General features: G+C 30.2%; 2 protein-coding genes and 1 pseudogene across 12 annotated transcripts; all 3 read right to left on the reverse strand.

Annotated features, from left to right (window-relative positions):
• Window positions 1-4,478: 4,478 nt before the first annotated feature.
• Window positions 4,479-5,696, reverse strand: LOC111307405 (phosphoenolpyruvate carboxylase kinase 1-like). Its single transcript, XM_022905414.2, has 2 exons — window positions 4,814-5,696; window positions 4,479-4,717 (listed from the first exon to the last, which is right to left on the reverse strand). The coding sequence occupies exons 1-2, from the start codon at window positions 5,595-5,597 to the stop codon at window positions 4,689-4,691; spliced, it is 813 nt and encodes a 270-aa protein (XP_022761149.1). The 5' UTR covers window positions 5,598-5,696; the 3' UTR covers window positions 4,479-4,688.
• Window positions 5,697-12,394: 6,698 nt separating this feature from the next.
• LOC111306714 (cryptochrome-1-like) lies at window positions 12,395-18,971 on the reverse strand. Of its 10 annotated transcripts, none has more exons than XM_022904528.2 (6): window positions 18,955-18,971; window positions 17,795-18,181; window positions 16,477-16,698; window positions 15,257-15,969; window positions 14,047-14,716; window positions 12,396-12,597 (listed from the first exon to the last, which is right to left on the reverse strand). In XM_022904528.2, the coding sequence occupies exons 2-6, from the start codon at window positions 18,102-18,104 to the stop codon at window positions 12,491-12,493; spliced, it is 2,022 nt and encodes a 673-aa protein (XP_022760263.1). In that variant the 5' UTR covers window positions 18,105-18,181; window positions 18,955-18,971; the 3' UTR covers window positions 12,396-12,490. The 10 variants fall into 10 exon arrangements, with proteins under 10 accessions (XP_022760265.1, XP_022760263.1, XP_022760262.1 ...); XM_022904527.2 differs by lacking the exon at window positions 18,955-18,971 and adding an exon at window positions 18,379-18,623; XM_089751719.1 differs by lacking the exons at window positions 12,396-12,597; window positions 18,955-18,971 and adding exons at window positions 12,796-13,151; window positions 18,379-18,623 and having other exon boundaries at window positions 15,257-15,963.
• Window positions 18,972-20,081: 1,110 nt separating this feature from the next.
• On the reverse strand, window positions 20,082-22,944 carry LOC111306716 (actin-depolymerizing factor-like; annotated as a pseudogene). Its single transcript, XR_016332018.1, has 3 exons — window positions 22,792-22,944; window positions 21,623-21,888; window positions 20,082-20,365 (listed from the first exon to the last, which is right to left on the reverse strand). The product of XR_016332018.1 is annotated as an actin-depolymerizing factor-like (transcript).
• Window positions 22,945-23,072: the final 128 nt, after the last annotated feature.

Raw genomic sequence — 23,072 nt, forward strand, 5'->3', positions numbered from 1 at the left:
ATCTAGTGATTGTGGATTTCCCTCTGTTAGCATGCTTGTGCCCTAGCTGCTTACGCGGACTCTTCTATCATGTATGGGTGCCTTTTATCTTCAATTTTTTTACTATCATTTTTCAATCACCCTTTAAAAAAAAAAATTAAAGGTTTACCATCTATAAGTGTTACATTCATATAAAATTGTGACAAATTCAATATAATTTTTATTAATTAATTATAATATAATAATTATCAGATTCGATGTTTAAAGATATCAATAGCACCTGGTCGGATCCATGATTTAATTCTTATTCTTATGATTTTAATTCTCTTAAGAAAAATAATGTTAAATATTATATAGCCACCGACGAACTTACGGCCCACCCACATGGGTCAAATTCAAATGACCTTTTTTTTTACGTTCTTTTGTTAGATTCCGATTGCATATTTCTTTGCTTTACGCTAGTCTACTTCGAGCATGCCACGTCTCACGTAATAATTTTGGCTTTTATAAGACAAATCAGTGATTTTTTTTTCTTATTATTTTTTATAATAAATATTTCTTTTAAACTATAAGTACAGAAAATAATCATAATAAAATATTAAATTTAAATGTTAAAAATTATTAAATAATCCATCAATAAATTAAAACATAATTAAATAAGTTTAATATAAAATTGAACTAAAATTACGTATAATAAAACTTAAATTCAAAACTTCATGACAGATTGATTCATAGATTCTTACTTTCTCTCTCATAATCTAACTTTTTATTATATGATTCTTTAGTTTGATTGAAAAAAAATTTTTCGAATAAAAAATCTTACGTTTTCAACAATGTCAAAATTGGACAAAGTAAAAGAATAAAAAACTCTTCTCTTCCTAAATATTTTTATATTTTGAAGGAAAATTTTTTTTTATTTCCCCATATGCCCTTATTCAATAGCATTTTTTAACTATATAAATAATATTATTTACCTTAAAAATGTAATAATTTTTTATAAGATATTGCAAAGAAATTTTTTAAAAATATATTTTAAACAAAGATTATGTTTTTTAGATTAAAAAAGTGATGTTTGCTATATTTTTAACAAAAATCGTATTTTTTTATTAAAAATATGATTTTTCTTAAAAATATATTATGAAAAGAATTATTTTTTATGTTTTATAATTTAAAGATCACATTTTTTTAAAAAACACTATCTTTATTAAAATATAACAATAATCACGTTTTTAATCTAAAAAACATTATCTTTATTTAAAATATATTAATAAAAATATATTTTTTTAAATTTTATAGTTTTAATAAAGATAACATTTTTAAAATTAAAAACATAATATTTGTTGGAATATATTATAAAAAAATTTTAGATACAAAAATTTATTTACCCTTAACAAATAAAAAAAAACTTTTTAGGAAAAGACAACGTTTTATTAAAAAATAAATTATTTTTTTCAAATATTTAATACATTTCCTTGCTTCAAAATATCATCTATAATAATTTCTCTGTCCTTAACAATTTTTTTTATATAAAATATTATTAATCATTAATGTATCTAGTAGAAACATCAAACATTGAAGAAGGGATATCCTCTACCCAATACATCTCCTCGTCAATACCTATCCCATGTTTAGCTAACATATGCGCTGCAACATTGCCGGTTCGATTTATTTGCATGAAGGAACAGGTATGGAAACATCTCATCTTACTTCTTGCCTCATCTATAATATGTCCTATGGGTGAAAAATCTTGTTCTCAGGATTGAAACTTCTTCAGAACATCTAGAGCATCTCCTTCAATTATCACTAGCCAGAAACCCATTTCCTATGCAAAATCCATCACCTTAATTGCCGTAGTTGCTTCCACTACAAAAGGATCTATAACATTTTCCAGTTTTGCTAAACAAGTGCCCATAATCTTCCCTTCAAAGTTTCGAATAATAACCCAATACCACCTATTCTTTCTTTTTTGCTCAAAGCACCATCAAATTTTACTTTATAGAACCTGTCACTAGGTGGTTTCCTAGGTTGAAATATCCTACTTTGTTCTCTAATCAAGGGCACCTGTGCCTGGTTATATTCTTCAATGTACCGTTTGGTAAAATCAGCCATACTTGTTACTGTATACTTCTCCTCTTCGTGGAATTCTTCATATCTACCATTCCAAATTGCCCAGATGGTAATAGCAAATTGCTGGAGCTGTTCTCTGTTCAACACTTCAACTAAGCTCATTATCCATTCTACCAATTCTTCATCTCTGGTCCTACGAGAAGTTTAACTGTTGCCACACCTCTCTTGCCACTGCACATTATCTCAAAGCATGGCCTACTGTTTCATTTTGCTGTCCGCACCTGAAACATGTAGCTTCCACCTGCATTCCCCTGTCAGTAAGATTTTGCAATACAGGTAAATATTCATGACAAACTCTCCAAAGGAATATTCTAATTTTGTTTGTCACATCTGCTGTCCAAATCTTCTTCCATAGTCTCTGGTTGTTTCCTCTTTCATGTACAAAACCGTTTTGATCTTCATTACACAGCAACCTACAACCACTATTCACTGTATATACTACTTTGTTGTTGTGGTGCCAGACTTGTATGTTTGGGAGGTTCATCTTAGTCAAGGGTAAAGTGTTGATTAACACTGCCTCCTCTTCCTCAAACATGAGTTTAAGCAACTCAGTATTCAATTGCATTGTTTTGCTATCGATAAGCTCATTAACAAGTCCTTCATCCCATGTTCCTCTCGACGATTTTGGAGTAAACTCTGGTGTGAGAAGCAACCACTTATGTCTATAAATTTTTATCATTTGCCCATTATCCACGCACATCTAATCTCTTATTACAATATGTCTTTGTATTACCATATACTTCTCTATATCAAAGAAGGATTATTTCCTAGACTAGATTCTAAGAAATTGACATTTGGAGAGTATCTTGCTTTTAGTACACCATATGTCACAGTGTTACAATTTGTGAGAAGCCTCCAACCTTGTTTTGCCAACAAAGCTTTGTTAAACTTTTGCATATCTTTGAATCTCATCCATCCCTTGTACTTTTGATATGCACATTCGATTCCAGCTCATCCAATGAATACATCTTCGCTCCTTGCAGTGCTGCCACCAGAATTAGCTAATCATGCTATACAGTTCACTACAAAATATTTTTGGTAACAAGAAATAGCTCATGGTCCCACCCGTTTTGAAAATATAAAACACAAAATCTTCTTATTTTTACTCATAACAGAATCAAAATAAAACGTAAAATACCCTTTACTTAACATTCTTATATATAAAATTTAAAATATATTTATTTGATATTAGTACATATAAAATATATATACATATATTAATATTTTATCTACATAAAAACAATCAATGTTAGGATAATAATTATGTTCCATGCAACTTAACAAAATATATATACAGATATTTTGAAAATATTTAACTAAATATATAAATAAATTATAATTAAAAAATCCTATAAAATATCAACTAAATAAATTATTTCTATATTTTATATTTGTCATGTGTTATGAAAAAAATATAATAAATTGTTAAATTGAGGAAGTTGGATTAAAATGCCGATTATATGATTATTAAATTGTTTATAATCTTTGGAGTATTTGGAGTTGAAAACACTGAAATTTCACTTGTTGTTGGATCAATTTAACCCTAAGATCCTTTCTAAATCTATGGGCTATAAAGATTTGAGGAAAAAAAAAAAAAAAGAACGTGATGGAGATTGATGGGTACACCCCAACCCCATCACAATAAAGTTTTTGGCTTCAATGCAAAACTGCAAAACTTATCTTCACGCTATCTCAAACTTCAAATACTCACAACCAAGACTTATCTTCCTAATAAGTATTTAACTATTTCCGTGCATAATTGGTTCTAACCCCCTTTACATTATTGAATCGAATTAAAGATATCTTAAAAAGTTAATTTTGCTTAAATGTAATTTTATTTTGATTATTTTTTTATATAAAAGAATCATAAAATGAGAAGAAAAAATTACATATTTTATAATTTAAATTCTATATCTTTTGAATGTCACTTGTTAAAAATAATCAAATAATTCAATTGAATTATTTTTTATTTTTATTTCAAATAATTTTAAAAACATAATTTCTCACATATGATTTAATACATTTAAAATTTTATTCTCGAAATAATTTAAAATGCTAATCTTACTAAAAAGACATATTATCTTTATCGCAACTAGTTTCATGTAAGTATTTCTTTTTATTTTATGCCCTAATGATATAATTTAAATAATAATTTTATTGATATAACTTTTTTTGCCAATAATAATGTGATTTATCAATAAAATATTAAATTTTACTTTTAATGATGAAAATTTAAATTTCAACAATCTTAAATAGAGAAAAAAATATAATAAAGATAAAAGATTAATTAAAATTGAGGAACATATTATATATTTAGAACTAACTAAAAAGATTCATTAAAATAAAATTAAAAAAAAAAAACAAAAATTATTGAAAACTCCTAAGATTTTTTATAGGATATATCTTTCCATACATTATACCAAAAGAAAGAAAAGCTCAAAAAACTTTTTCTCAACATCCAAACATTTAATTATGCATGATTTTCCGCTCAAATAACAATAGCGTTAAATCCCTCTTTTCCAAATTTAAAAAAAAAAAAAAAAAAAACCCTCAATGTACAATAGTAAATACCCTTTCAAAATTTAGCTTTCACCTGTCATCCAAGGATGCCCTGTAAAGAAATTAAAACAAACATCAAAATTTAAAATCTAAAAGATAATGGGTATTAAAAAACAAGAAATAAAGTAAATGTGAAAATTGAGCTTACTAAGAACTTGTTCAGCGGAGAATCTTCTTGAAACGTCTTTACAAAGCATTTTTCTCAACAGATTTTTGACCGCCGGTGAAACCGATTGGAAGACCCTCACAGGAAACCTCAAATTCCCTCTCAAAACCGCCTCAAAAATCTCCACAACCGTCTCCCCATAAAACGGTGGAAACCCCGCCAACATTATATACAAAACGACACCGCAACTCCAGACGTCAACTTTCTCACCGTATTCCCTTCCACCCAAAACTTCCGGGGCCACGTAATACGGGGTCCCAACCACCCCTCTCATGACATCCACCTCCACCTCGGCCGAACCGAAATCCGTTAACTTGACGGAATTTTTATAATCGAACAGAATATTCTCCGGCTTGATATCACGGTGTACGACGCCGAGCTTGTGAATGTGGGCAAGGGCTTGGACAAGTTGGGCCACAATGGGCCGGGCTTGGGCCTCCGAGAGCGGCCCGTTTTGGATGATGAAATTGTAAAGGTCTTGAGAAGGAGGGCAGAGATCGAGCACCATATGGAGATGATAATCGTCTTCATAGAGGTTGTGAAGGTGGATTATGTTCGGGTGAGGCGAAACTAGAGTAAGGATTTTAGGCTCGTTGAAAAGACATTGAGAGTCAAGAGAATCGCCGTCGGAGATTTTACGTTTGTCGATGGATTTAACGGCGAATGATTCGCCTGAGTTCATTGAAACGCACCTGAAGACGACGCCAAATCTTCCCCGGCCGATCTCTTGGCATACCTCGTAGCTTTTCCTCAATGCTTCTGTCATTGTTTCTATACTTTCTCCGTTTGGTGCTTTTTGGTTTTCTTATTTTACTTGGTATAAATAAAGGTTTAAGGAATGTTTGATGGAATATTCGGTCCAACGAATGAGAGAAAGACACGTGGTGTAATATAAGGATGCGAGATACTGTGATTCTTCGTAGACGGTGGACAAAAGACTGGGTGTCAGTTGTTTAATAGAATTACGAGATGGACAGTCCTTTTGCTTTTGGTTTTGTTTCGGCAGTTGGATAGTTAGCTTTGAGAATTTTGGGGAACAGAATCTCGCGAAGTGGGGATTATTATTAACTTTGCCCAAATTGTTTAATCCTAATTACAATGTTTGCCCTCCAAAAATATAATAACAATTTACTAACAACCGCGCTCCCTGCATTTGGGTACAGGCGAGGTCGGAATAAAAAAAAAATTAATGTTAAAAATTTTAAATTTTAAATTTATCATGTAAGATTGTATGAATTAATTAAAGTTTGATATAAAAATATAAATGTTAATATTTTCATCTATATTTCCATTTTAATTTTTTACTTTTTTAGTATTTAGTGCAATTAAATATTCTATAAAATCTCAATTGATTTAGTTTTTTATTTACTTTAATTTAATTTAAAGTTTCTTTATTCCTACTTTCTTACTTTCTTTGTTTTTTTCTAGAAACAGCATGAAATTAACTACTCGAGGAGGAGTTAAGTCTTAGGTGTGAAAAAATATTATCATGTTTAGTGAAAAACGTTGAAAATCACATAAAATTATAAATGCGAGTTAGCTTATTTAAGCTTTGTTTATTATGTAAAAAATAATTTTTAAATTTTTAGATGTTTGTTTGACAAAAAATTAATTAATTATCGAAAAAAAATTTATTAGTCAACAAAAATTGAGGTAATTTTTTTGAAAATTATCTTTATATTGTCAAAAAAGAAAGACAATTTTCAGAAAAAAATTATTTATGAGTAAAATTATATATCAATATATTTGAGTATAATTCTACTTAAATCAAACTTAATTTGACTAGACCCAAATATTATTATATTAATAAATAATATTTTTATTTAATTTTACTTAAAAAATTAAAATATTAACATTAAAAGTCTTTTAATATTTTAATTTTAAATATTTTTATAATTCTATTCAAGTAAGGCTTTGAATATAATACTTTACGTTAGAATTTGATTTGATTCGACTTAAAATGTTATTATATTAATAAAAATATTTTATTTAATTTTAATTACAAAATTAAAATATTAGCATTAAAAGTTTTTTTATACTTCAATTTTAAATATTTTTATTTTGTATATTAGTAAACATAAATATTTTTAATATTTCAATAATAAATAGTATTATATTATTGTTTTGATAATATATAATGACATATATAATAATACTTTCATTATTTTAATAATTAATGTTAAAAAATAATATTATTATTTTCTTAATATGAATATTTTTAATAAATGCTTATTTTTAGTTTAAAATATATAATTTTTTATTTTTATTTATTAAGGTATTTATATTACTATTTTAATAATAAATATAAATAAAAAAGTTTTTTTATTATTATTTAATAATAGATACTTTCAATATAAAATATAAATATTTTAATAGTATAAATATTTTAATAATAAATATAGCTATTTGAATATTAATAAAAATAATATTTTAAGAATAGTAATATTACTTTAAATATTTTAAAATATTAATATAAAGAATAATAAATAGTTTTATTTTAAATATTTTTATATTAATATAATATTTTAATATTAAATATTATTAATAATAATAAAATATAATTATTCTTGAATATTAAAATTTTAATAATAAATAATTTCAATATACTTTAATAATAAATAATTTTTAATATTTTAATAGTTATAGTAATGTTATATGAAAAAATAAAATTTTTTCAAAAAATAATAAATAACAAAAAACATTTTTTATTAACTAATCTAAATAATAGAAAATCTCTTTTTCTTTCAAAAAATGTAAACATTTTCCTGAAAACATTTTCTGAAAGTCAATTTTTGTAAAATATAGTAAGCTTTATTTTAAATGTTTTATACAAATAAAATGTATTTTCTACAATTATATTAAAAGCATTGTATGCTAAAAAAAGAAGGCATCCAACAAAGTTGAAATCAAATTTCATTAGATTTGATGTGACAAATTTGTAAAGGGTTTGTTCATTATTAATGAAACTTTGGTTATGTTGGGTACATAAAATTATGATAAGATAAGATAAGATAATGTTATGAATAAAATTAGATTAAATAATATTATCTTATTTTATGTTTGATATATACATGAATTATGATAAAATAATTTATTTATTTGTCAAAATTATTTTTCCTCAAAATTTATACAATTTAAATTATTGATGTAATTTTTAATAATATAATTGGATATATATAAGTTTAATCCAGTGGAGTAAAAATAATTATCTCAACTTGGGAAGAATTGAATAATCCTATACTAAGAGACTATTAATCCTTCTTACAATTCATATCCATTTGTTTAGATACAAATCAAATATAATATAAAATAATTATTATCATATCTTATCAATAATTTTATATATCAAACATAACATTTACTTATAAAAGTAACTACTTGAACAATGAAAACAATGTTATTATCAAATTTGTATTTTTCCTTTTTGTGTTGTTGGGATTTTTCGGTTAAAATTGTTCTCTACTTTTATATTTGGAGAGAGTTTAAATTCTTTTATATATATATATATATATATATATATATATATATGTATGGGATGGCGTGATTTAAATTTAACCTAACTTTTTAAGTAAAAGGAAAACATGTCTAAACCAAATTTTTTTAGTATCAAAGTTTAAAATCTTGGTAAAAAAGAATTTCAATTTTAACTCAATTGGTTAATATAATTAATTACCTTTAAGTGGCGTCTAATAAGTTTATAATTCAAATCTTAACACATACAATCTATTTTTTTATTTTTAGGCTAGACATAGTGATTCATGTATTCGTATCGTGAAAAATATTAAAATTTGTATATTCGTATTATGTGTTATACAAAAATTATGTGTTATAATTCGTGTCACTACAAAAATATGAAATAAATTTTTTTAGTTTTATTAAACCCATATATAATTATTATTAAAATTTTAAGCCATATCACATTTGTGTCATATTTTTATTTCATGTTCGTATTATATCACCGTGTCATATTTTATATTATCATATTTACTTTAGACTACTTCTTTTCTTGTACCAAAAAATATTTGATAAAAAAAAAAGTTTAAAATCTTCATAAATAAGTTGTGAGTTAACTCCAAATCTTTGTTATCTAACTTATCTTATCTACTACAATACGTTAGCATTACAATTAAATAGATACATGGTTAAATATAAATAGAATTAATTATGCATGTAATACCAAACCTTTTGTTACAAGTGTATAAAACTAATTAGTTAGGAAAATATACTTATTATATCAAAAGAAAAATTGAGGACTATCTATTAAAATTAAAGAAAAAATATCAAGTGTCAACAAGAAATTTCGTTTATTGTGTTGATCATAATGTAAACACATGTATAACATGCTGATCATTTATCATAATAATCAACAAGAAATTTCTTTTATTGTGTTGATGATAATGTAAACACATGTATAACATTTTGATCATTTATCATAGTAAGGCATTCATAGGAATGTCTACCGACTTGAATGATCAAAAAGTGTGACTATCAATTTTTTTTGTTTGTTTTTCTTTGGAAATTGCTTGGTATTTTCGCCAAATAGGGGCCAGGGCTACCCTCAAGTCATGAAAGGTCATGGTGCTATAACATGCAAAAAGATTTGTCTCATGTAAACATGAGCTAATTGCTGTTGAAAATGGCTTGACAAGTATTGAGTTCCACAATAATTTCAAGCAGGAAAAATCCACCTCCATTTACCGAAAAGAAAAATAAAGAAAAAGCATGAAATCGACCTAATTTTTTTTTTTTAAAAGCAAAAGAAAAGAAAAACCTATGTTGCCGTATGATTCAGATTTTATTGTGGATCCAGCTAGACTTCCATGCCTCCAAAGCAAGGTTTCCTTTCATCTTTTTGTTAACAAAATGTCATGAAAACGCAAAAAAATATAGTTAAAGAAACTATCAAATTGCAATCTTTTTGACATTGGGTGAATTGCATTTTCATGAAAGCCACTAGGGATGACAATGATGTATTGCCAATTTGGAAAAGAGAGACAGCACCAACATCAAAAATAATTTCCGACAATTTGAAAGCTTATTTTGGTTGGAGCTGATTAAGGGCAAATAAGATCAAGTGGCAGACCTTTAGCCGAAGAAATCTGTGATAAAAGTACTGTGAGAGAAAGCATGGGACATGAAGTTTTGCTTTTCAACGACTTTTGGAGTAAGCAAAGGGTAATCGTGATGCAAAATCTTGGGCTTTATTGTCTATTGATGACTAGATATGCATGCTACGGAGTCCGGACGGTGTAAGGTACAAAGCAAGGACGACCACTGAAAAGAAAAGAAGAAAAAAAATGAAATGGATTTCTGTGGGTAGAAGAGTTGGTGTAGTGTTTTCATGCTTGGTCGAACGACCATTCACCAAATTTTTTGAAGGAAGGAAGAAGGTAATTGATTACATGGTAGACATGCTAAACGTCTTCTTCTTCTTATTATTAATGACCAATATCTATTTTTCTTTTTTAATCAATTAACGTAGATTTCTTTTTTTTTTTTAATTATTAGAAATAATAAAGATATTCGTATTAAGGCATCAAGGCTATTTAGGACATAAACCATTGGCATTAAGGCATTAAAAATTCAAGAAAACCGACAATTTCTTCATACTTTTTGTTGTTTAGCTCTATAGAGATGGGGGTTAATTTCAGTGTTAAGTCTAGTAGAAGCCTTTGCATCTTGTTTTTGTAACTGAGAGTGAACTAGCTTCGAAACTGTGGAATCTTTTATTGACAAAGTTGCTACTCATATAAATTAAGAGTTTATTTGAATAGATGATAAAATTAATTTTAATAAAATTAAAAATTATAATAAAAATTATTATAATTATTATTAAAAAAGTTATTATTTTAATTGTAATTAAAAAAATTAATAAAAATTTTATATTAAATAAATATCTTTAAAATTAATATTTAAATTTAGCTAATAATAATTAAAGCTTAGCTGTCCAAACATAGGCCAAGATGTGAACATGATTTGAACCAACTTACTCCAGTTGGCTAACTATGTCCAATATCTTTGTTGGTTTATGACTTGTTTAGTTTCTTTATTAAAAGTACTTAACATAATATAATTTAATGAATTTCCTCTAACTGTAATGAGGTACCAATCGAAAATCTATTTCCAAAATCCCATCGTAAAAACCGGGGACCAAGTCCATTGACCAACCTTGGTAGCTCAGCCCAAAGAAAAATATTTCCAACTAATAACAAAGTAGTTTTGTTTATGGCAAGGCTGATTGTCATTTACTTATCTTTCTTTCCTTTGAGGACAACAACAGTGAGTCATACTGGACTATTCAGCGCATTTCATGTCAATTCTTTTGATCGCTCATATTGTTTTTTTCTTTTTTTTCCTTGTTTTGTCATTAATTTACTGGGCAAATAAGGATTGGAATATATTAACTAGAAATAAATACCTGATTTTTATTATATAAAACTAAAGATAAATTTTAATTTTATTATAATCAGGATTTTTTTTTTTGGTTAAAATCTTTTGAGCAGGATGATGTAATTTATCAAAATATTACTTAAATTTATTTGAAGAAGAACTATTTTGAAAACTCTAATAATCTAAATTTTATTCATTTATTTTAAATTTAATTAATGCATATAATTATTATAATAAAAAAATTCATAACTTAAAATTTCATAGGCTAATTGACAAAGTAGTCAACTTATTTAAACAAAGAGTTGCTGGTTTACGCAACCTTTTGGCTGGAAATGAGCAACAAGGACATTTCAGAATATGCTACAACTAGTAGGGGGCAAATTTGCTTGTCACCTTTCTAACCTTTCATGGTGAACTTGGTTGAAATTATATTTTTTTTTTAGAAATTAGAATTATAAGAAAAATTACAATTATAATAGAATATTACATATAAAGAATCAATTAATTAAATAAATAAACCAATCAACAAACAAATCAGTGTATTGTTAGATAAATTAAACTTTATAATGTTAAATTTTATGTTTGTTTTCTTGCTTAAAGTAAAAATTATTTTGTATATAATTATCAGTGTGTTTTACTAACAGTTTTTTACACTCCAATGCCAGTAAATAATAATAATAATAATAATAATAATAACTTTTTTTTTTAACAAAAAATCCGATAATAAATAAATTGTTCAGTCTATTAGATTAAAATAAAATATACCGTAACTGACAACTTACGATAAGTAACTACATGCCCTATATTCGAGATAACTCCAATAATAATAATAATCTTTCATTGCCACATTGGGTACCCCTGGTCTGAGCTTAAATATCTATAAACTCATTTTCCTAGTTTGAATATTTTCTCAAATAATAACATAAAAATTGTATGAAAATAATTTTTTATTTGATGAATTAAGTTTGTGAATAATCAAACTGAAAGTACTGAAGTTCTGAAAAAAGAGATAATGACTAAGAATGTTTGGGAGGAACTTCCATGTAAGCCTAACAATTTAAAATGTAACAAGGAGATATATGAAAATAATATTAAAAAATTATAAAAATAACATGATTTAAAATATTAATAAAAATTGTATATTAATTTGACAAAAAAAAAAACGTATTTTTTGTTTGATGTTGTGATGCATTAATTTTTATATTTTACACATATTAAATGTGAAATAAACGAATACAAATACAAATACACAAATTATCGGCTCTACTTTTAGCAAATTGGAAGTTGAAAGACAATTAAAGTTTCTTCCCCTGCTAACAAATACGTTCTTGGACCCTTGGTGATCGATCTATTTCCTTCCAGTAACTTTGATGCAACTAACAAAAAAATTTTCATAAAAAAAAAAAAAAATCAATGCTACCATATCTCATAAACATGGATGTCTGCTCCAGAAGTGCAAAAATACTAGATTTGATCATCAAACAACAAAAACAAAACTAATAGCATCATTCATCAAATTTAGAACAGCTTACTAGACTTATATTGAATCCTGGATTACGGTCATCAAGGTATAATGGTAGATAACAGATAGACAACTTTATTTATTTGCTACAGGATGTAACCTTGATTACATAGTTATAACTACATCATTGGCAAGAACATGTGCAGACATGAGCAACTAAACATAAGCCTAAACCCCAAATATTTGGTGATTTGTTCTATACTTGGAGCGATAGCTAGAAGAGAATATCTATATATAAACAACTGATCAGAACGCAAGCATATGATAGGAAACATTTAAGTTAGTCGAGCCTAAATGAAAACAGAATAAAAGCTGCAGCATTCATGTGCTGACCGTTTGGATCTTCTTGATCAGTAGGTCATTGCCTGGGAATATGAGAGAGATACCCGCACTACTATCCCATAGCTCCTGCTAAGTTGACAGTATAAAGTTTCAAAAGATGTATTAGAAGTTAATGATCAACATCCCACATTTTTCTCTTTTTTTTTTTTTTTTTCTGAAAAAAGTTATTTTGAAACATAATCTTTCATTTGAAATTAAAGCTCAAACTTCATAAAAACCTATAAAACAAATAGACTGCACACTCTTTATCCATTTACATGGTTTGGAACTGGGGTTGTTTCTTGTGGGATTGGAAAATCTGAATCAGTAAGAACAGCTTTGTTAGTAGAATTTTGATAACGTGTCTTACTTCCTATTCTCTTGGTTTTCTATGTTCAATCTTTCCAACTTTCCAAAGCAAAGCAATAAGGCAACTGCAATCTTAAGTGTAAGTTTGTACAAGGATATAGTTTGTTGAACAATCATATTTTCCTGCTGTTGCTTCCATTCCTGTGCTCTATTTCAGAAGAAATAAATCAAAGAGGCTGTGATGGGAACACAAACACAGGCAGCAAAACAAGTGTTCAGCAAACTACAATACTTTTCCGCAGAAAGTACAGCGGCAATGCCCATAACCAACCAAGCTGTTCTTCATCAAGATCATGAATGATAAAGGGAAGTATTCTGAATGGCCCCAAACAGATATCATGAATTTTGAAGTTACCCATGCACATTACTTAGCAAAACAAGTTAGCCATTTGCCTTTCTTGTAGAGTAGTTTATTACAGGGAATTACAAAATATTGTTGTATGCTATGGCTTAACATCATCCAATAATTTGTAATTGTCATGCACGTGAAAGCACACTAATTTGCAGGTTGACTAATCCCATGTATTAGACAGGTAATCGAAAGAACTAGAAATGGGTCCAAACTCAGTAGCTTCTTAGATAGCCAAACTATAAATTAACTGCAATTACTTACCATTTCTGCTTGAAGTCTGTTCCAAGTCAATCTTTTCTTGCCATGATTGCTTCAGATCAGAAGATTCATACTCCTGCAAAGGCCTGACATCGGATGAAGCGAAAGATTGGGGAACAGAGAATGATATTCTGCTAGTACTCTGCCTCTTAGATGCTGAAGATTCAGCTGTTGAGCACATGTCTTCTTCTCCTCTTGAGGTCCCTGCTTCTTTATTGTGATTATTCAATTTATCCGAATGCAAGCTTTCTTCTTCCACATGTTTTGCTCTCTTCCTATTTAATGAACGATTATTGCAATTTTGAAATGATGGAACCCTCTGATCATTAGATGAATATGTTGGACATGAAGACTTTTCATTTAGGATAACTTTTGGTATGGAAGAGGTTTCAATACCATCAGAATTATCAAAAACTTCTTCAATCATACCATCCGAAATTGCAGCTGCTTCCATTTCCCACATTTTAAATATAGCTTCTGTCAGGTGTTCTCTAGCTGTATCTATATCTATTATGGGTTTTGGATAATTTAAGCCCAACTCCACACCTGCAGCTTTAAGCACAATAGGAGGTGCATCCCAAGGATGATGGATCCACTCGGTTGGCATCCTTGCTAGCTCTGGCAGCCATTGCCTTACATATTCACCTTCTGGGTCAAATTTTGAGCCTTGAATCTGACTCCAAAAATCAACAAAAAATGAGGTCCAAAGATAGGAAAAATAACTTATGGCATCAATATACAAGATCTATCTCTACTTTTAATAGTGCTAACTACCACAAGCCATTTTCCTCAATTAGAAAATCTGTCCACTGTTGACTAATATCATTTGCTTTTTGCAGACCAGAAATTATGCTAAGGATCATATTTCTAAAGTTTGTAAAACATATTGGACAAGTTCAATAAGACATATATAATCCAATTATTTTATTCATTGTAAGGATGAGTTTGCACTTTTAAACTATTTGTGTAGGCTGAAACATATGTTCCATTTGCAGTACTGCATAGCCACAACCTATATTCCAAAAGCTGAAACTTGATGTAGATACTTTACAAACACACAACTCTAATTAGATGCAAAAGACTGCAAATCACAAGTTACTATGAATAAAGATTACATGACCTCAAAATGAAAGGTACTGGAGATATTTGTCGAAATCGCATTGATTGCTACTTATTTTTGCAGTTAATAAATTAATTAGGGAACTTAATGCACCTGTGGGCTGTCTAATCTTTCTAGTTCATGACCATCCGGTAAGCCCCCAGAGATGTACTGCCAACCAAGGATATCACATTCCAAATCTGCATCCAAAAGCGTGTCCCAGAAATACTTCATTCCCCATTTCCATGGAAGAAGAAGAAACTTCACCGCAAAGCTTGAAACAATCACTCTTATTCTGTTGTGTATCCAACCAGTTGCCCAAAGCTCCCTCATTCCTGCATCCACCAATGGATACCCTGTCCGGCCTTGTCTCCAAACCTTAAAATGGTTCACATCAGCATGCCAAGGAAAATACGTCAAGTTCCTTAGCAATGATCTCTCATGAGTGAATGGAAAGTTGAAACAAAGATAACGGGAGTATTCTCTAAGCCCAATGGCCTTTAGAAAAAGTGTTACACTCTCTTCCCCTTGAGAATTCTGTTCTCTTCTCCATAGTATCTGTTTCATCCGCATACACTGGAAAACTTTCCTCACACTTAGCTCCCCAAAATGAAGATATGGGGACAAAACTGATGTAGAGTTGCCCCCAACCTTAAGCCTACTTTTTGAATAGTCGGATAGATTCTGTTCAACAAACTCAGTTAGAGCCTTATCAGCATTGCTCCAACCTGGAGACCATCCTCTTCCTAACAATGCATTGCTAGATTTTTCTGATTCGTTTTCAAGGCCCAAACTTTCAATAGAGCACCTTTCTAATGTTCCTGTCACTAATAAGGATTCAGCAACTAGTTATTCATTTTGCAATGTGCATATGTATATACACACAAACACACAAGTTGTTCATCCACAATTCATCTTTCTGTTTCTTCAAAATTCACACAGACATAAATATGTATAAACCTACATTGTGCATGTTTTGCATGAACAACTTCAAACTTCTTATGCATCTGTCTACGGAAATTAATTTATCAGAGGTCGAGGATCATATTTGTGCCCCTAAAAATGGAAAAAAAAAAAAAAAAAAAACTTTTTTAGGCTGCAACAAGCAAACAAATGCATGCATATACATATCTCTAAAACATAATTTCTTCAAGGAAGATGAATTCTTAGCAGAAGACAAGGATGACATGGTTCCCACTTAAATCATCATTAAAAAAAGAAGCAGATCTGTCATCTTAATTTTAACACTATAGTTTTAACCAAGATATCTTCCAATTAACTTTACTATCAAGAAAAAACCACACTGAATTAGATGATATTCTGTTGAAATTTACCTGCAACTGGCACCAATCTCCATGGGGGAAGAAGTGAAATGGGTTCCGTTTGCATGTTCAAACACTTGTCCCAATATGCATCAAAGGTCGTAAAAGCTTGTCCCTTCTCGTCATATATCTCCCATGGTTCATACAACAAATCTCCATTATAGCTCTGCACAGAAATGCCAACCTCTGCCAGTTTCTCTTTGATGCTATGATCACGAACTAGTGAAACAGGATCTGAAAACGGACAGGAAACATGATACATCTTACAAGACCTCTCAAGAAAAAGGAATGGAATAAGAACAAAATTGGACAGCCAAACTTCTCATCCATGAAGGAATTAATTTACTCTAGGGGTAAATAAAGGGTCGATTTCAACTAAAACAAAAAAATTACTTGTGTTTACATGCATGGAAATTAACCAAAGCAGGGAAATGTCAAGGCATCACAATCGTACAAAGAAGAAATTAAATCTGGCTAGCGCGTAAAGCATCCTCCCCTAGAGAAAAGAAGAAACAGAGGGAAACAAGCACTCCACCTTGAGAAGTCCATTACCATTCTAGACAACACACATGACCCATATTGAAAATTTTTCTACTTTTAAAGGAATAATGACTTTGCCTATATTGGAGCTGATAGAGAGCTCCAATAAGCCGTGCTTCTATGAATATTGTGCCCCAAAAGGAAAAGTAATCATTCCTTTATTCTTCCTTTTGGATGCATGCTCATGTACTTAACATGTTTGCACTTATTCAATTATTAGACTCTCTCTTTTGCTGATTTCTAAAAATAACCCTGATCTCAAGGTAATCCCATGATGAAAACTATACTTCTTATGTGTTTATTTCCATCCAATTTCATTCTTCAATGTTTCTGAACTTTTAAGCAACAATTTTTTTAATCACTTCTTAAATATATGAACAACTCACAATTTAAACTAAACTTTATCATAACTTCTTTGAGAATATCAAAATTTCCTTTTTATCCCATCAATATTCATGCTTAATATTTTCTCATTTTTTAGGGAAAAAAAAAGGCTGGGAACGGGGATCAAGCTTCCGAAAGTAAGTTAATTATGATCACATCATTGGATTAATAGCAGAAGTATAAATCGCCTCAAAGAAGTTTAGATTATAGCAGCTATAGTCTTCTTGTAAGCAGTCAGCATGTCTAATTCAATAGAGACCATTGCAGTTACAATTGTTTGGATTCCAGGGATACCAAGAAAGAAATTGCATTAGAATTCAATGATAAACATGCTTCATAATATAAAGCAAATTAAAATTCATATTGGTTTAGAAAAGCAGCATTAATCAGAGGAATCAGAACATACCATAAAGATGGTTGAATACCACTTTTGTTGCCCCAGTAGCGTTGATGCAATCTAAAAGAGCTGAAAGAGTACTTTGGGTCTTAATCAGCAAAAGTTCAGCCCCAAGAGACTTCAAGGACTGCTCCAAATGAGCAAGAGATTGCTTCAGCCACCATCGCGACACTCGACCTGGGTAGAACTGCCCCTCCTCTTTAGGGCACCAAATATAAACAGGAAAGACACTACCATCCCTTGCAGCAGCAGCCAAAGCAGGATTGTCATCAATCCTGAGGTCCCTTCTGAACCAGACGATCGTCTTACTGCTACTCATGTTGATCTAACAAGATCCTTCAGATAAGACCGTAAGTCTTCGAGTTCATAAAGAAATGAATAATCTCTATATCTTTCCTACAATCCAAAACATGAACATCAACAAAGTCCTAAATTGGACAAATTCATCCAAGATAGTTTTATGCTACAAAGCCAAATCAAACTTGAAACAAACTCAGATTTGCCAAACACTTGCAAAACATCTCAATAGCAACAAAAGCCCCTTGAACCATAAAATGAGAAATATTAGTTTAGCCTATTGCAGTCAAAATTACCAATTGCTGCTAAAGCCAAAAAAACCCAGATTATCCGGCTGTTTACAACTTTTATGCTGCTCTTATGTATCCAGGATATCCAACCAAATCTAACTTCAATTAGGCCTTCCCTACCTGTCTCACCTATCCCCAATTCCACCAATCAAACACCAGAAACTTACAAAATATCTCCTACTCCAAGACCTTGATTTAGAGCTCCACCAGAACTAGTAGAATAGACAAGCAAAAACTCCACAAAAAGAAGCAATACCCTTTATTGGAAAACAACCTATATAAATCTTAAAAGCACTGTTCATGAACTTTCCAATACTCCGTATACTGTGGAAGATCAGATTTACTACGAGTAAAGAATACAGATCGGAGCCTCCAAAAACAGAAACACAGATTTGAGTGATTCCTTAATTATCGCATTAAAGAATGTTACCCACAAACAAGGACAACTAAAATAAATTAAAACAATTTTTTTTGACCAACCCAGTTTTACCCCATGTAGCTAGTAGCTAGAAACTCGGTAAAAACAGACATAAACTTGAAGGGTTTGGTAAAAACAATTGATGATATTTCTTCATTACTTACATTACATTATTATACAGCGACATTCCTTGTCTGCGTCAAGATCACGTGGGATTCGTATGATATTGATGAAAGTGGTTGGACACGTATCTTGTCTGCTTTGTGGATCCACTGTAACTTCTCAAAACAAGGGATCTTTTTTTCTCGGTGTCATTCAATTCATACACCCTTCATCTCTCCTTTTCAAAATAACAGTTTTTTTTTTTTTCATCTTTTCGTGATCAAAAGACCCATTTATTACAAGAGTTTAACTGAAGCACAAATCAAATGAAAACATGTAGGAAGAAGTAACAGGCAGCCTAATTCTCAATTTTTGTAACTGATTATTTCTGATGATTTCATTTCATTTACTTTTTATACGTTATTTGAGTTTAAATTTACGTTATGAAAAGTAAATTTTTATAAAATTGTTAAATATATACGTAAATAAATATACTTAGTGCAACTAAAACAAAAATACCAAACAAAACCAAAGCCGTTGCCGCTTAAAAAAATCCCAACCCTTTTGTCACCATGACCCGAATCAAAATTGGCTTGCCTTTGCATGCCTAATTGCCTGTAACAGTTGCAATTACTGTCTACATGTGATACGAATATTATCCCAATTGTGGTACTGTTGACAGGTCAGAGCTCGAAGGTGACCAAATTGATCATCCTAGACCTAAGATGCCAACTTTTTTTCCCAAGGCTTGTAGGAGGATCAATTGTCCACCATATACTAGCGACTTTTTTGTCTATCTTTGAGGACTTGCAAGGCATCATCATTATCAGAACAGTAGGCCTTTATTTTGTTTGGTAGAATGGTTTCTTTTCAACTATCAAAACTCCGAATAAAACAAAAGAAGTAGAAAACAAATGCCATGGAATTGCTGATATATTTGATTTAATGACTGTGACCTTAGAAATTAAAGTATTATTTATATTTCAACAGCCCCTATAAGACTACAAAAATTTATCAGAAAGTGCTCTGATGAACAGCAGGACAAGTGATTGAAATGCCATTCTATTAGTAAGAGTAAAATATCCATAATCACACCCATTTTCATCTGAGAAGCATCACGGCAATGAGGAGCCCAAGGTCCCAATACCAACCCCCAGATGTTTGAACCCCTGAGCTCCTAATCAAACTTCACAGATGTTATTTAACGACATATGTACCGTGTCATAGACAGATAACTGCACTTAATTCAGCAACTAATTGAACCAGGCAATGATCCTTAAAGCAACTCCAGGGAGTTTGCTAAGATGAAGGGGAGAGAATGCTTAATGTGCACGCTCTCTGATCACCTCAAGATCCATCTCAGTTGGGTCGGTTGCCTGGATGTCATAATGAATGCCCTCCAATTCCCTTCTGAACCTTTCCTAGGATGTTGCATACACCATCTTGGCACGGATTCTTGAAACAGAAGGACACCTACAGAAGAACATAGATTCAGACTTGTATACAGAACAAACAGAGATGACAAACAGAAAAATGTGCTCCAGTTAATTTTCATTCTCGTTTTCTCTTACAATTCCACAAAAACTTCAATTGGTCAATGGCAAGAAATGAAAACTAATTTCATAATTTTCAGACCACTGTTTTGCACACTCAGGCAACTTGATTTTATGAACCTTAGAGAGAAAGAAAAGCAAAGCAGATAAACTTGGTTTAATATTGCATTAGATAAGCAAGGAATGCACCAGAAAACAGGACCACTGATGAAGCACCTTGTAATCACACACAAGATTCTTTGCTTACCCTAGTGTAGAAGCCACCACAAAACAACTCAGCTCCAAAGTTTAAATCTTCACTAAATATCTTACACCTTTCATTAATATAATCTCCATCTTTCTCAATGCCAAAAGGAAAGGGAAAAAACATGAAACTGCTAGAGCAAATTACCTTCCAGATCATAAAGGCAAATTTGTGCCAAACCAGTAGATAGTAAAAAAAATCCAAAAGATCCCAGTTTTTTAATAATGTAAAAGAACAGGACAAATCAAATCCAGGGGTACTAAGAAAATTTTGTGAACTGTAACTGCATAGTAGGAAAATCAAAAAACTAATATCCAATGTGAAGAAGATAATTTGATTTTGTATGGAACCTGAGTACAAAACGTCATCTTAGAAGAAGTACTTTTAAATTCACGCACAAATACCAAAGTTCCATTGGAAGCATGACATCCATGGATTCATTCACCACCAATATTTATTCGCTCTCCGTCTCTTTGCTTGGAGAACGGAGGGCACATCACCCATACACCATGTTCATTTGTATTTCTAGCAAAACTAACACAATCTACAATAACCTGAGTAAGGAAAATAGTTCCTAGAAAGTCCTAAGAAAAAAACAACAGCATTCAAAATTCCTTAGGCTCCTGGCATTAACAAAGCATAAATGATCAAATTTTCAACCAAAAGATCATTTACAAAAAATCAAAGGCATGAAGATATATGGGAAAAGGATTAAAAAATTGATCCAACATTACAGGCTTCCATTTTCTGTCAAGTTGCATTATACAATGAGCATACAATGGTGTAGGAGTTTCACAAGCCAAACAGAGAGAAAAAGGAGGAAATAAAGAATGAGATGTGTTATAATTAGATCAGACTCACTGAATTATAATGCTAATGCAGCACAATATTTTGACAGAATTGAATTATTTTGCAATTGAAAGAGACACTGACCATGCAATAAAAAAGATCTTGCTCTTCTGGCAGTTCTCAGAAGTCACAAAATCAAAGTCATAAACTGCATAACGGCAATCATTCTCAGGCAACGAAGCAGTGAAATCGTCATAGCTCTCAGATGGACCTCCAGTCTTTTCAACTACAACTTCCTTTTTCTTCTCATCAATCTTAAAGATCACATATCGGAACACCTTCTTCCTCTGCAGCTCCAGGAACGTACTTTTGCTGTGTTCAGCCACTCCCATGCCAGATGATATATTTGCCTGAAAACCAGAAACAAATTCTCAAAGTTCAATGCTTACTCCAACCAAAAATGAGTAGTATTGACTTTTTTATATTAAAAAACCATAACATTTTCTGCAAAGCAAAATAAACTTTGTTCAACAAACCCTAAACAACAGGTCCAAGACGCAGATGCGTCTAAAACACATGATAAATTTAAATGTGTAAATGGACACTAAAACATAATGTTCCAAAACGATCCTTAATTTCTAACTCCATTGCCATTCACAAGTGCCATAGATTTCATGGGAATTGAGGCCAAAGCAGTGCACATAAAATTTCAAGCCCGTCATTCAGCAAACCAATCAAACATAACTCAAAAGCCTAATCCTGGTTCAAATCTCAAGGCCTATTTACAACGAGATGCAGTCTTTACAATTGGGGACGAAGATGCACAAAAAAGAGGCCATAAAAGGACAATTTACCTTGAATACACTATTTTGAGTACAAAATCAAAATCCATCTTTTCTTCAAGCAGTGCTCTTGAGGCAACTTTACTTTAACTAAGCTCAATGGGATTGCATCAAAGTCCCAAGCTTGACTTGCTTAACATTCCCATCAGATTTTAATTAATGAAACTGCAAAACATATCTAATCAAGGAATCTATTATTTCATGAACCCAAAAAGGAAAAACAACATGCAACTAAAACTAAAAGCTAAGATCTTAATAGACATGGAAGATTCAATCTTACACAAAGGAAAAAAAAACCCAATAAATTAAAACAAAAATAGAAGCTACCCATATAATAAAAACCTCCACTTTGTTTAATTTCAGCATGAAAATAAAAAAGGAAAAATCAACTCATTTTAACCTAAAACAAAGAGAACAAAAATAATCCAAACTAAATCAGATCTCAAAGAGTCAAAAGAAAGAGAGACTTACTCCTCTAAAAGCCATAGCTGCTTCAAATGAAGAAATAAAATGGGGAGTTTTTGAGATAAAGGAAGAAAGAGAGAAGAGCCCTTATGGAGAGAAAATAAGTAGAAAAAGAAAATGTAGAAACTATTTTGAAAATATAATAAAAAAAAAAGCTTTATTTTAGCTTTTTGAGTTAATAAAAATGATTTTTTTTTTTTGTATAAAATGAAAATTGCTTTGCTTTAGATTCATTTCTATTAGTAAAAGGTTTAAAGGGATCCAAAAATAATTTAAAAAAAAAAAAG

This window comes from Durio zibethinus, chromosome 22, assembly GCF_047325235.1.
Source record: "Durio zibethinus cultivar Kanyao isolate XHJ-2024 chromosome 22, ASM4732523v1, whole genome shotgun sequence".
NCBI lineage: Eukaryota > Viridiplantae > Streptophyta > Magnoliopsida > Malvales > Malvaceae > Durio > Durio zibethinus.